This window comes from Conger conger, chromosome 8 (assembly GCF_963514075.1).
Source record: "Conger conger chromosome 8, fConCon1.1, whole genome shotgun sequence".
Lineage (NCBI taxonomy): Eukaryota > Metazoa > Chordata > Actinopteri > Anguilliformes > Congridae > Conger > Conger conger.
The window spans coordinates 52,426,136-52,440,839 of record NC_083767.1 but is presented as its reverse complement, the minus strand read 5'-3'; the positions used below and the strand labels follow the sequence as shown (position 1 = coordinate 52,440,839).

The window sequence follows — 14,704 nt, the reverse complement described above, 5'->3', positions numbered from 1 at the left end:
GCACAGACCAATGCTTTCTTTTCCAGATTTGAGGCCCATATAGTAATAACGGCATTTAATTGAACATAATCGGCACACATTTAAGTCATGCAGTCTTAGCAGAGATATGGTATACTCTAAGGTATTTGTACAAAGTAAAATGTGAGAAGAGAAAAAAAAATTGTTTTCATGGAAATTGCGCACATCGATGCTGCATTAAACTTGCACTGAATACTAGAGTGTTTACTTGTCCAATCGGTTCGATCACCAAGAGTACAAAGTGAAGCCTGTCGGTATCAGAGACATTTGTGTAAACATAGTAAAAGAGCACCACCTACAGTCGGTGTTAGAGCACTGCTTCAGCTACAGAACTGGTCTGGGACAGTTGCCATAGTAATGGAAAAAGACCAGAACACAGCAGCAAGAAAACAAATAAGACTCTGAAACAATTTGACTGTGTAAATGTACATTGTTCTAGTGGAAAAAGTATAGTAAAGTATACAAATCTACATATCAGCTATGACTACAATACAATGTAAAACGCTTTATTAAGTCCAGGCATTGTGACCATTGGTTCAACATTTCTAGCATTATGAATCAAAGTAAAAACTAAATATATTAATCAAACTATAGAAATCATAAATTATTTCTTACAATGTAGACAAAAGCGAACAAAGTTGGTTAAAAGGCTGTCCTCAAACTGGAATGTTATATAACGTATGTATGGTTTTTAAGCAGTTCTGTAAAAGTTCAGTAAAACATTCATTTCTGTAAAAAAAATTAAAATATGTAATGTAATTTACAATATATTAAAATACTGTTGATTCATCCTTACACACAACAGCCTTACACTATAATTCAAGTATTTTCATACACCCATTATTGCATAATTATGGCACAAGGCATATGACAATTTTAAACTATAAAAGGTGTATATACAAGCTGTAACCATTGGTAATGAAACAATAACAATGAGTAACAATATCACATTGCACTGTGGGCAATGCGAGTGTGTGTGTGTGTGTGTGTGTGTGTGTGCCTGTGTGTGTGTCTGTGTGTGTGTGCGTGTGCATGAGAGAGACCAAGTGCGCAAGTATGAAACTTACATGTGAAGCATTTAAAACCATGTCAAAGTGACAGAAAATATGAGTGAATATGTCAGAGTAGAAGTCTAAGATCCATGAGCATGTGTTTGTATGTGCAAACACAACACATTAATATGGACGGACTTTGTCCAGCTCAAAGGCCGATACTTAAACTTCTCTGACTCTTTGCCTATTTTTATAGTGAACTTCTGTGTACTGTTTATGCTTAGCTTTGACAATATGGGCCGGTTTCGCAGACGCGGATTAAGCCTAGTCCTAGAAGAGAGATTCTCCATATAAAACATGCCTTTTTTTAGAGGACATTAAGTTTAAAGACCTCAGAACCCGCAACGTGGACAGATCAACTTCATGTGACTCATTCTGTGGCTCCATCTGCAACACGTGCTTAAAGAAAAGGCCACAGGGTTCTCACACCTCAACACATTGGAACACCAAGACAACGCAGCAGTCTCGAGGTAGCACAGACGTAGGGAGGCAGTCAGGCCACTGAATGTATGGCGACTGTAAGAAAGGTATAGGCAGTATAGAGGCAGTGAAGTAGATACGGTGTATCTCATAATTCCATTTGGCACAGTTTAAGGGTGGGAAGGTGCAGTATGGTGCATCCAGTGTACTGGCGGGAGAGTGTAGTAACATCAAGCTCAGTGCAGTGAGTGCAGAGACAGGCATGTCTCATAAGGCGCACTCGCTCTCTGGCTCCACACCGTCCTTCAGATTGGCTTCAGAAACACCGTTTCCGTTCACGTTGTTCTTCTCGTCCTCCTCCGGCACACACTTCTCTGCTCGGTCCTGCAGTGCCTGTTTTTTACATTTTTTCACCAGGCTTCTGTAGAGAGCTGCCCACAGCAAGAAGGATGCGGAGTACATACCGTAGATCAGGCCCAGGAACGCATTTCTACAGAAACACAGATCAGAAGGTGTTCCAAGTCTGCATCACAAACCAGTCCCACAGAATGCAGAATGAAGAGCTGCTAGCTGCCCCATATAAGAAAACATTTATACAATAATACTATAAAATAGAGTAATACGTTTTTTATTCAATACCAGTTCCCGTCCCATAGAATTTAGGGTTGATGCAATATTTTGAAAGATGTATAAAGGCGAGGCTCACCTGAAGGCATCAGAATCATACAGCCTACAGGCCCCTCGACCACATAGACTGGAGCCCCACTTCAGACATGTCCTGTCAATCAATGCCCCGAAATATATGGGAGCAGGAATTCCACCTGCAGTATGACACATTCCAAACAGCCGCAATTAGAATAAACCATCAGAAAAATGAAAATGTCATGACATCTCATTGCCATATGAAAACAGTTCTCAGAGTTCTTACCCAACGCTCTGACAATCAGGATGTGCATGCCAAGCGCCAGAGCTTTCAGTTCCTTTGGAATGGACCTAAACACAAGTTACGGCAACAATGTAACATTGCTTTATAAATATTACAAATATTAGCTGTAAATATATAAAAGCCTTTTTTTTTTAATTCCATTACACCATATTTCAGGATATTATGTAATTCTAGTTTTTAGTTCACAGAGACATGCACAAGGCTGCTCACCGGCTAATCCACTGAGAACAGAATGAAGACTATGAGTAGGTAGAGCTCCAGAGCTGTGCTGGACCTTACCTGAGAAGGACAATGTAACCGGGTGTTCCCCCGCAGGCAGAGACAAAGGCCCCCAACACTGACACGCCCATGTAGAATCGAAACATGCTGTCACAGTTCTGCCGTGGACACTGTGCCAAGACCACAGAGGAGTTGACTGAGGGAACAGGCCATGTCTCGATACAGGAGCAGTTGTGGAAACTCTGAGAGACAAGAAAAAAATGAACACACAAAAGAACAGAGATGATTCATCAAACAAACTAAGTATCAGAAAAGAGTTTCATTGATATTAATGATCCTTAAAGACACAGTCACGAAAACCGCCTGTTCTTGGTAAAGCTCATGAGAGACGGTGGAGAATGGACAGGTAGAACTGGACAGAGACTGTTTTTGGTACTTAAAACCACAAAAACATCTTGCGGATATCAGGACCTAAAATAAAATACTGGTGGTTAAAATAAAATACTAAGCTGTACAATATGGGACCTTTAACATCTTCAGTGTATATGGATTCACGCATTCTCGAAACACACAGAGATTAACACTCAGGTTACGACTGCTATAAAACTAAAATAAACATAAGCCAGAATGGAAAGATATACTCACCATGCCTTTACCCACACCACTGGAGGACTGGCACCCAGCAAGACAGGGGGAAGCGTACGTGATCCCACCAGAGGAGCACACAGGATCCCAATGTTTGAGTGAACATGAGCATCCCATGTTGCACTGGGACAGCAGGCTCTCCTGCTGGTATGACACCTGTTTTACCCTAGGCAGAATATTTAAACTCAGTTAAAACCACACACTAGTAATTATCTAGGAGCCCTGGGCAAAATTTGCAAAGCATAGTTTTACCAAAAGGCAGTAAAAATAAGAATTTATTAATGCATTGTCAGAAAAGTAGTATTTTACTACTATCATCAAAATAAAGTTGTGTCTAATATTATAATATAGGACCAATGACTACTAAAATATTTGTTGCTTATTTTATAAATCGTGATGTAATATAATTGTACGAACTAATGGTACATAGACATCACTGAATATGATGTGAAAATCCAACAATTTCAATAATTTTAATCCTTTGTTTCTTTGAATCGCATATTTTCATTCAGGAATAATCTAATTTTGTAGCTATAATCCCTAGTTTAATAACCAATAAACAAACTAGCAGGATCATGTTAGAACATGGAGGGACGAAAGTATGCATGTTTTCATTCCAGCCAATCACTACACCTGCTGATTACACTAATTAGTTCCCTCCACTCTGGTTGAAAGTGTGTTAAATTTAGCTGGGGAAGTGATTGGTTGAAACCTGCATACTCTTGGCCCTCCATGGCACATGATTGGGCACCACTGCATTAGAACATTCATACAATTTCTGTACCTCAGCTTTCCGAATGGTACATCCTTTCAGCTACTGTTCTCTCCTTCAATATGTAAACATGCTGTCCAACAATCTAGCATTTCGCCATAGTCTACAGACACATTTTGATAATATAATTATTATCAATGAAAAACCTGATTTGTTCTCATTTAATACATGCACTTTTTTGCATAGGTCAAAGTAAATGAGAGAAAGTACCAGATCAGGGCTAAGTGCACTTACCCCTGATAAGACACAGTTAGTCCAGCCACCTGTGCGTTGTCACACTGTATAAAGTACTGGGTGACGAGGCAAAGGAAAGAAAAGACAGAGGCACAGAAGGATATTCTTGCAGCCCCCAAAACTCCCAGCTTGAATCTCTTCATCACAAACCCTCCAGTGATGATTCCCAGGGCCACTGCAGGGAGGTTCAGAATGCCTGGCGAGAGACAGTCACAAGTAAGATACATTACATTTACATTGCAGTTAGTCCTATTCAGCTGATGTTTTAACCAAAGCAAACATTTTACATCTTAGGCTGTACCTAATGAGCTGCTATTGTATTGGTCATAGTCACAGCTGTTACATAGATGGTGTAAAATATCATCAGATTTACCTCCCAAAAGAATAACTTTGCCATACGAGACCAAACTGTCTTTCTGTTTTATAAATTTATGGGTTTTATATTTTTATTTGATCTTAAGTAATGCATTGTCTCTTTTGACATTGTGTCTTGTACATTTTTGTAAAGCACTTTGTGCTGTATGTTCGAAAAGTGCTATATAAATAACGTTATAATTATTATTACATTGTACCATTTTAGCTGACTGAACAGTGATGAGGAGAAACCAACCTATTAACAAGATGGCCTTGGAGGGAGACTGGCCATAGACTTGCTCCATAAACTTAGGTTTAAATGTAATCATGCCAATGAAGCCATTGACTTGCATAACGGATGTGGAAACGATCAGCACATAAACTTTTTCTCCAAACAGCCTCTTCAAAGATGTCAGGAAACCTAGAAAACATGGATATATTCATTTAATTAGTGCTGAAATTAATACAGCAGAAAATACAAGAACTCAATAAAGTGATGGGTTAACATGTAAGTATTGAACAGCAAGGTCAATTACTTTGTTTTTGCTATACAATGAAGACAATTGTATGAGGTCAAAAGATGTACATGACATGACAGATCCAAATTTCTGCTTTTTTCTTAACAATAAACTAACATGAAGAGCAGAGAGCTGTCTTTGGGAGAATCGATCAGAGCCATTGCAAAAGCATTGGGGATAACTTGGAATGTCCTGAAAAAGAAAGAAACCACTAGCACACTGAGCAACAGAAATTGAAGAGGTCGACCAAGGAAAATGACAGCAGAAGTTGAGGAAACTCCAAAACATCAGTCAGTGACATCACAAACAATCTCCACAGGGCAGGGGTGAAGGTATCTCAATCAACTGTTCAAAGACTTAGAGAGCAGCAATATAGAGGCTATTCCACAAGATGCAAACCACTCATCAGTAGTAAGAATCAGAAAGTGAGATTACAATTTGAAAAGAAGTACAGAGATGAGCCACAAAAGTTCTGGAACAAAGTTTTATGGACTGATAAGACCAAGATTAACCTCTACCAAAGTGATGGAAAGGCCAATGTGTGGAGAATGAAGCAATCTTCTTATGATCCAAAACATGCAAGCTCATCTGTGAGGAAGTGGAGGAAGTGTCATGGCTTGCATTGCTGCTTCTGGAGTGGACTCACAAATCTTTATTGATGATGGCAGCAGCAAGATGAATTCAGAAGTCTGCAAAAACATTCTGTCAGCTAACATACAGAGAAATGCATCCAAACGAATTGGGAGGAACTTCATCATGCAGCAACACACTGCCAACACAACAAAGGACTTCATTAGGGAGAACAGGTTGAAGGTTCTAGACTGGCCAAGTCAATCAACATCCCTTTACCCAAATGACCATGCATTCCACCTCCTGAAGTGGAGATTGAAGTGAAAAACCACCTGAAATAAACAACAACTGAAAGAGACTGCAGTAAAAGCCTGGGAAAGCATCACAGAAGAAGAATGCAACAGTTTGGTGATGTGTCACATGCTTGATGCACTAGGGATATGCTGCCAAATATGAAGTGTTATTTACTGTGGTCTTGGTTATTTACTTTCATTTAGTTCCAATACTTTTGCTCACCTAAAGATTTGGTGGTCTGATACAAAAGGTGTTATGTTCAAAGTAGTTTAACACATCTAGGTGTAAATGCCAGGAAATAAAAGCTGAAATTCTTAACACTTGTCTCGTGTTCATCTTTTTATCTCAACCTCAGATGTATTCAGTGTATTACAAAAACAAAGGAATAGGCCTTGCAGTTCCAATACTTTTGGAGGGGACTGTTTATGTACTAGATTGAGTGATATAAGCATGCATAATCAAAGGTTGGTGTATATATGCACAGGATGGGGTTATGTGTTGGAGATGGGTATGTAAGCATGCATGGTTTGTGGCAGGTGAATTATGGATGAAGCTTAAATGAAAGGTTATCTGTCGAATCGTAGAAAGAAGGGCCATCACCTTTAACTCATACAGATGAATATACAATATATACTGTAGTGATAGGTCAATCAGAAGAGCATAACCAGTCATACAAAATCTATTCTTTGCTGCCAGCTGTCTTGCAAGATACCATGCACCCCCACTCATTCCTATAGGAGGAGGGTCTGTGGTGGTGACAGAAGGGAGGCCAGGCCAGGTCAAATCTTATATGAGCAAACTAAGATAATTGTGGATTGTGGAAGGCTTGCTCAAGATTGCATTTAAGAGAAGTCCAAAGGGACATCTGGGGAGAATCTGCTTAACAGTTCTCTTAGTACCATAGTCCTGTTGTACAAATATTTGGGCATTCATCAATACTCACTTTGCGTTCCTTTTCTTTGTCTCAGTTTGTTAGCTCGTATGTCTTTTCTCTTCATAGCGGCCTTTGTTTATATAGCTTTAGCTTTACAATTGATGCCTCTCATACGCCCAGACACACACACACACACACACACACACACACACACACACATTCACACACCAATGGCAATAGGCTGGTACCAGTCAGTCGGGAGCAATTCTGGTTTAGGTGTCTTGCTCAGGGACACTTCAACGCAACCAGGGTGGGGGATCGAACCGGCAACCTTACGACTGCCAGACGACCGCTCTCATTTCCTGAGCTAATGATTCAGTTCGGATAGCGTATGTTTAACAGTTCTCCTGGTACCATAGTCTATGCCGTACGGATACATGTGGTTACGTACGGTGTTAGTGAATGTATTCATGCTTATTTGCCTTATTCAGCATGGCTTCTTACTGTAACTTAATAGAGGACTTTTGTAGAAGGTTAAAAAATATTATTTCTTACCTTTAGCAAGCCCCAAAATGGTAACAGGTTGTGGGGTTTCAGAAGGCAAGGAAGTCTCTGGAATGAAGTGGTCCTGTTCATTTGGGGAATCATCAGCGCTCTCTGCCTGTTGCACACCTTGCTTTAGGAGAGACCGGGGGAGGAGCCAGAATGGAATCGCAGCCAGAAGCATCACAGACCCAGAAACCAGGAAACCAAGCCACCAGGCCCCAACCCAACGCGAGTCTTGGTGTGTGATGGACACAGTGTCTGTAAGGGGTATGAAGAGGTGTTGACAAACAATTTCTCTGAGAGACATGTTCTGTGTGAATCTACACCACTGCAAAGTCAAGTATTTTCTATATTTTTAAAAACTTAATGTTTCAGTTTTGTTAATGGCTATAACCAATCTTGACACTTTGTGATGGAGGCAGAAAACACTTGAGTGAACTGCCATGACAGAAAGTACAAAAATAAAAAATTAATAAAAACTATTCAAACTTTCAAATGTTTCTAATATGCATACAACATACACACAGTTCCTAACAATTTAAAAGGAAAACTCATAAATGCCACACAAAAAGTGTAAATTATGCAATAATGATTTACTGTAAGACACAATGCACCTAGTCATTTAACTTTAATAGTTGATAACTAATAGAATGGAAACACAGCTGCCTAGCTATTTCAGCTATTAGTATGAGACTAGTGATTAGTGAACAAGAGCCCAATATGGAATCGTTATTTAAGAAAAAATATAATATATGTAGGTATTAGTACAATCAACAGGTAGTACAATCTCATATGAAGTCATTTTGTTTCAATCTATCTTGCATGATATGCAGCTTTATACTGATTATACTGTCACATTCAATGTTTTGGATATACCCTTCCACACTCTACAGAAGCATCTGTATATACATCGGTAAACAGAATTTACTTTTTTCAAAAGCAGTCTTTTGAAGCAATATGCAAGAGAAAATCACGTGGTTTGGATATTGATCTTCCGATATAAACGAGGTGAAAGGACAGTGATGAATTTTGGCCTTGAACTTGAACTGTTATCACTGCTCACATGCAAACAGAATACCGGTTTTAATCCAAACAGCTATCCTCTTAGAACACAGGGGTCAATCAAGGCTGAATTAAATAATGAAATAGTTATGCCAAATGTCTTACTTGTACACAGAACAACTGCAATGACAGAGCAGAGCACCACATTATGGACATAAAGAAAGTACGACCTGAACTTGATGAATGCAAATGGTAAAGTGATTTTTTTAAATTTATTATTGCATTTAGTCGTGTCCAAATATATTAGATGGGGGTCAGGACCAAATTATTTATTTTCAAATTGATGAAAATCAAATGCATTATTTATCAAATGCAGTAAAACAATGTTTTATACAAACAATGGTGGATTGCAGTTATACTATTTCCTTATAACTAATAACATAGCTTATTATTTATTACTTATTACTTATTTCACCATTTGACACTGGCCAATGAAAGCAATAGCAATAGTTTAGCTTACCCATCAGTGCTTGCCAACTGAGGCAAAGTTTCTCTGCCACATTTTTAACATTGGCTGCAGTGGCCTTTTCAAAGCTCAAATCCTAGTGTACTGCCTTCTCTAAAAGATACATTCGTTCTATTTTGTTTTCTCTATGAAGAGCACAACCAATATATGCAGGAATTAGTTCACTGTAAGCTAGTAAGCTAGTAAGCTACAGAAATGTACATCACAACTGATTAAATCTTAATGTAGGTGTTTCATCTACAAGAGGAATATTTTATCAATTGTTTGCAGTTGATCAGGCATGACAAAACACATGTACAGTAGGTCTATCTGAGTGACTGCACACTGCATTTTAAATAATTTGGTATGCAAAATATTAAAAATGGCACAAAAATTCTCTATAGGGGCACCTGAAATCAAAAAGATTTTAAAAGAGAGTCATTTTTTAGTTCTAAATGAAACAGAGACAATATCATTTTGTATTGTAACAATAACAGTGTAAGAATAGTACATATTGCACACTTAATCAGCATTTATTCGCATGTCGTCTCTTGTGCAGTTAAATTACCTAAATCCACGGAGCCGATGTCCACATAGAGCTTGGCACAGAAGGAACCCATCATGAATCCAACCATGGGCCCTAAAATGCCCACAGTTTGTATACCAGCTGGAGAGGAAAGACAAGATCTTACATCAACATGGATCAGCCCTGATTTTACAACTACAGTCTATGTTGGAGAGATTACATATCTCATATATGTTGTGCAGCCATGACATCATAACTACAGTCTGCAGTGGAGAGATCCCATATCTCATCTATGTTGAGAAGCCATGACATCATAACTACAGTATGCAGTGGAGAAATCCCATATCTCATCTATGTTGAGAAGCCCTGACATCATAACTACAGGCTGCAGTAAAGAGATGAGACATTACGTGAGTAGGATCAGTCCTTATTTTACAACCACAGGCAGCAGTGGACAGGACAGTCATTACTGGGCAGAGAAAACAGACAACAAAAACACATCTGAAAAAATATACTAGTCAGGTGTAGGACAGAGTGATGTCCAGAATTAAAGAATAAAAGTCACACACTGATAACTCCTGTATTCATGCTTTATTTAGCACCAACAGTGAGGTTCCAAGCCAAATTGCTCTTCATCAGACTACATGATGACTACTACTGATGCTAAATAAAGTGTGAAATCAGGATCAGCATGCAGGCTTTTTGTGTGGAGAGAACAGACATTACTATCAATGTGGATCAGGAAAGGAAAGCACTTCAGATATGCTTCACGGGCATATTACGTCTGTGAATGTATATGTATATTTAACGTGTTTCAGGCACATTTGGGACCTCTCACGACTTACCAACTTTTTCACTTCCTGATGACAGACAGTTTTTGCACTCACCCACGTAAAAAGCTGTGTTCTCCTCCCTGGCAAAGTCGTCCAGGTAGGACATGCCTAAAGGTGTGATGGGAGTCTCTCCAATTCCACGCACCATGTTTCCCAGGAACACGTAGATCCACATCGGGGAGGCTGCCTCTTTCTCACACGCTACAGGAGCCAAGCCCATCATTACTCTCTCATGACCCAGAAAGTCGTACAGTCCCAGGTGCCACACTTTCTCACAGGTATCATTTGAAAAGCAAAGAGCAAACACTTTGACCCTTTTTGGCCTAAACTGAAATATGAATCAATCATGCCTGGTGCTATCTTTTCAGCATCCTGTGAAATGGCAAACATATGTATATCCTCATCTGTTTGGGTCTATTGTGTATCATATTACAATCATCAGGTTCAGGCATGCTGATCTCAGAATGAATCCTCTATTGACTGCAGTGTTATGGGCACTGCTTTCTCTGGACTATGTAAAAAAACAAAATGAAATCCTCCCAAGATCAGGCTTATACAGTAATAAGTATAATTTCCTTCTTTCTGTTAAACTCTGGTATGGTTGTTCTGTACCTGCTATGCCCTTTGCTGATTTCTCATCATTCTTCAGGACATGGCTCTGATTGGCCAGGCATGGAAGGATGCTCTCAGTTGAATTGGTGACTTGGGGCTGTGTAACAGTTGTTTCATACTGGTACCTATGCGAGAGCAATGCAAGGACAGACAGGGGTGACATATTTCTGTTTGTCAATTTCTCAGCAGGTAGAAATCTAGAAAACGAGTCTGTGATTTAAATAGCCTTCACAAATAAACGTTCATAGCCAAAACAACAAAAATAGCATCACAATTGCATCTACTGCTTTAATTATGATCGGCTTGAGAATTAGTACACAGCAGATTCACGTGTGGTGTAGGTGTAGCGTAGGTCAGACTCACTGGCCCTGAAAGAAGTGAGGTAGAGCAGTGCAGAATGATCCAGCTGCCATGAGTATACAACCGGCTCCGATCAGTCGTGGGCGGTGGAGCTTTGCACCGAAGTAACTGATGAATGCAATGACCAACAGGTTCCCTGAGAAGCCAGGCACAAAACAGAACATTGAAACAAGGTAACGGGGACAGTTCACACTAGCATAAAAATGTCCACACTAACACCAATCAACACAGACACAATAGGAGCTGCTATGGACACCGCTGAAATATGTGCTAGAGGTATATAGCACGTGAAATAAACAAATGCAGTGGTCACTGCAGAAAAAAATCTATCATTACTGTATTAATAGGTGAAATGTAAGCAATGTAAGCCACCCCTGGATTACGGCCTTTGATTATCATTAGACAGATCATCAGTGGTTAATGACTCTTAGTGTTGTATTGCTCGAACCTCACCGAACTCAAAGCTTCCATCGATTACTCCAATCAAGGAGCTGGGGATGTCGAATCGCCTCTCTATCTGAGTGATGGAACTCTTCATGTAACTCCCCTGGAAGGCTTTGGCAAAGTAAACGAAGGATAGGGAGGCCAAGAACAGCTGTACCGGAGACAACACATTTAGGTGTTAAGCTCATTGATGATTTTTTTTGTTTTGATTTGTTTGATTGAACATTAAAACATTAGACCAGATCCAAACACCATTATAGCAAAGCTAAACAGTAAATACATGTGCTTTAATTTCATGAAAATATAATTTTGGTCACTCCGTCACCCAACTTTGTGAACATGCAAAACATTAACCTCATTGGATTTGTCATTCTAGAGATATTAGCTCTTAAAAAAGGGGGGACAGCACCCAAAGTCAGTCACGGATGGGAATTGGGTTTTCGTCAATTTTCATATCTTTGGCATTAAAGCAGGCAAAAACCTTAAGTGTACTCTGACACAATTTTGTTTCTGATATAATTCATATAAAATAAAAAGGTGGTAAATTGACTTAAAGCTAGAGTTAGAGTTAAGTGTGGTGCTTGGGTGTGCATCAATGATTATCAGTAAGAGTTCAAGGAAATAGTGAAAGACTGTGTGATGTTTTAGAGATGGGTGAAAGGGAAGGAAATTAAGTCACCTTGAATTTGGGGCAACAAGGTCCTCTTTCTTCCTTGACATCGACTTTCATGGTGATCAGTGAAAGATGCTGTACCAAAGTAAACAAGCAGTTTAAGAAACAATATTTCCAGACAGGACCTGAGGTTTTTACCAAAAACTTAAACATTTATTCAGTGTCACACAGCAACGCTTGAGAGTAGCTACGCTCAAGTTTAGACTAGATTATATTTAAAATGAAATAAAAATAATTCTGGTAAAATATACATTTTCCATTATTAAGTAAGAGATAATACTCAATGGACAAGTCAGTTATGAGGAAATAATTGCCTGACAGGGTGGTGCCACCTGAAGGGCAATTATTGTTCACAGGTTATTATCCCAGTAATGTAGCTATGGACAGTTTATTTTTAGTTTAGAAACAAATGTAGTCATTGAAACAGGAGAAACAATAGTCCCTGTTGCTGAGAAAAATATCTTCACGCAGCCAAAAAGTGCCTGCTGCAACTAAAAGCCAAATAATAGATTTCAATGTCACAGCTGGCATGTCTAGTTCTTGCAGCCAGTCCCGCAAAACAACATATTAAATGTATTACACGATATATGTCGTTTACACAGAATATCAGTGTACTGAATATATTTTCGCATCTCGGTTCGTTCCGCGTCTAAGTGTATTCCTCTTGCTACTTTCTGTTGTTTTACGGAGTGAATTACAGACGGTAGCCTAAACGTTTGATCACTATCTCCTCACTCACATTTATTGTAATTGTCAGTTATGTTATCATTACTGCCATAGTTAAAACGCTCGGTTACATTATGTCTAAAACCTCTCCTATGGTTATATTGGGAGAGGTTTCAAACATATCTTGTTACTCAATGCAATGTAACCTTTTTTGTCACCAGGTCGGCTATAGCCGGACTACTTGCATAAATTACAAATCAACTGTTCGATCAGTTCTCGTTTGCAAGGTCTCGGCCAATCAAAATGCCTTATTTGCCGTAGGTGGTCGGTTATTTTTCAGTGATGTGTATAATTTATTTAATTTAATTAACACAAACATCAGAATCCAAGGTGTAAATTATAATGAAGATAAGTAAAATGAGACATTAATCCCCAGGTAACAGAGTTGCCCCTTACATTCGTAATGCAGGACGTATACTGAATGCAGAACATAAATATTAATTTGCCTTAAGTTGTTTGGCAACTACTGGTTCTAATGTACAGTCCTAAAAGCATAGCACGTTGTATAAGATGCTTTGGTCCCATTTGAATTGCACTTCTAATTATGAAGATCATTACATATATTTTAACGTATTATGTATAAAAGTAAATTGTGCCCAATCCTCTGGACCCCCATCTAACTAAATATTAGATACAACAATGAAACATTCCCAAGTGCCTTTTTAGGGACTGAAGACCCAGATTATTGCAAAGCATAAAATCACACTCAGACACTAGAAAAACCCTGGATTAAAAAAAAAATGTTTTTAGAAGGGTACTCTAAATTAAATAAATAGAATAGCTTACATTTGACCAGAACTGCAGGGACTGTTTTCTTCAGATAGATGGGTAGGCTACTGGTGCTTTTCCAAACGGGACTTTGGTCATCTGAGATGTTATAAAATCCCGTCTAATCAGTAACCGAGTGCCCCTGTTGATTCTGTGAAAAGGTCTCGAACAAACGTGAACCTGGAGGACAGTTTACTTGTGGGTTATATCAATAGGCCTAGGTTGTCAAACTTTGCACCGCCCTTCTGGTTAAAAGTCAGTATTACCCCGCCCTAAACACATTGACACCTCAACGTACAGGCTGAGTATCGATGAATGACGTAATGGTTTGTGATCAATGCTTAGTTTTCTGATTTCTGATGTTCACTGCATCATAATGTCTACAAGATGGCTACACGTCTACTACGGAGTCATTTATTCTGGGCAGCCACTCTGCAAACCCTGAGAGTGTAACGGATCTATTCCTGGATTACACACCAACCTTTTCTATTTATGTTCTTGTTTTATAGCATTTTATTGTGGTCTGATTTACGAGTGAACCGGTCATGGTGCATAAGACTGATTGGCTGATTGAGCCAGGGTAACTGGTGGCAGCAAAATTCGGAATACAAACCGGCCCTCCCGAACTTTAGTTGCTCATCCCTGCAATAAAACGCCGTGTGTCGACTTTCCAGCCGCATTGGCAATCGAGGAGGCCCCTTAAACTAATCACTGGTCTTGAACTGGTTTAAATCATTTTCCTTTATTAACAAGTTTGCTAATGATGGGAATAACCCATTGGCAGGTAAACGCA

The 14,704-nt window shown here is 39.1% G+C and overlaps 1 protein-coding gene across 1 annotated transcript; it reads right to left on the bottom strand.

The window, feature by feature from the left end:
- Positions 1-510: 510 nt before the first annotated feature.
- Positions 511-14,069, bottom strand: LOC133134862 (solute carrier organic anion transporter family member 1C1-like). Its single transcript, XM_061251391.1, has 15 exons — positions 13,930-14,069; positions 12,424-12,492; positions 11,754-11,895; positions 11,304-11,436; positions 10,941-11,065; positions 10,383-10,529; positions 9,538-9,636; positions 7,472-7,720; positions 4,917-5,081; positions 4,307-4,502; positions 3,301-3,466; positions 2,716-2,897; positions 2,419-2,483; positions 2,197-2,311; positions 511-1,980 (listed from the first exon to the last, which is right to left on the bottom strand). Exons 2-15 carry the CDS (start codon positions 12,472-12,474, stop codon positions 1,758-1,760), a joined length of 2,058 nt encoding a protein of 685 aa, XP_061107375.1. The 5' UTR covers positions 12,475-12,492; positions 13,930-14,069; the 3' UTR covers positions 511-1,757.
- Between the last annotated feature and the right edge of the window lie 635 nt (positions 14,070-14,704).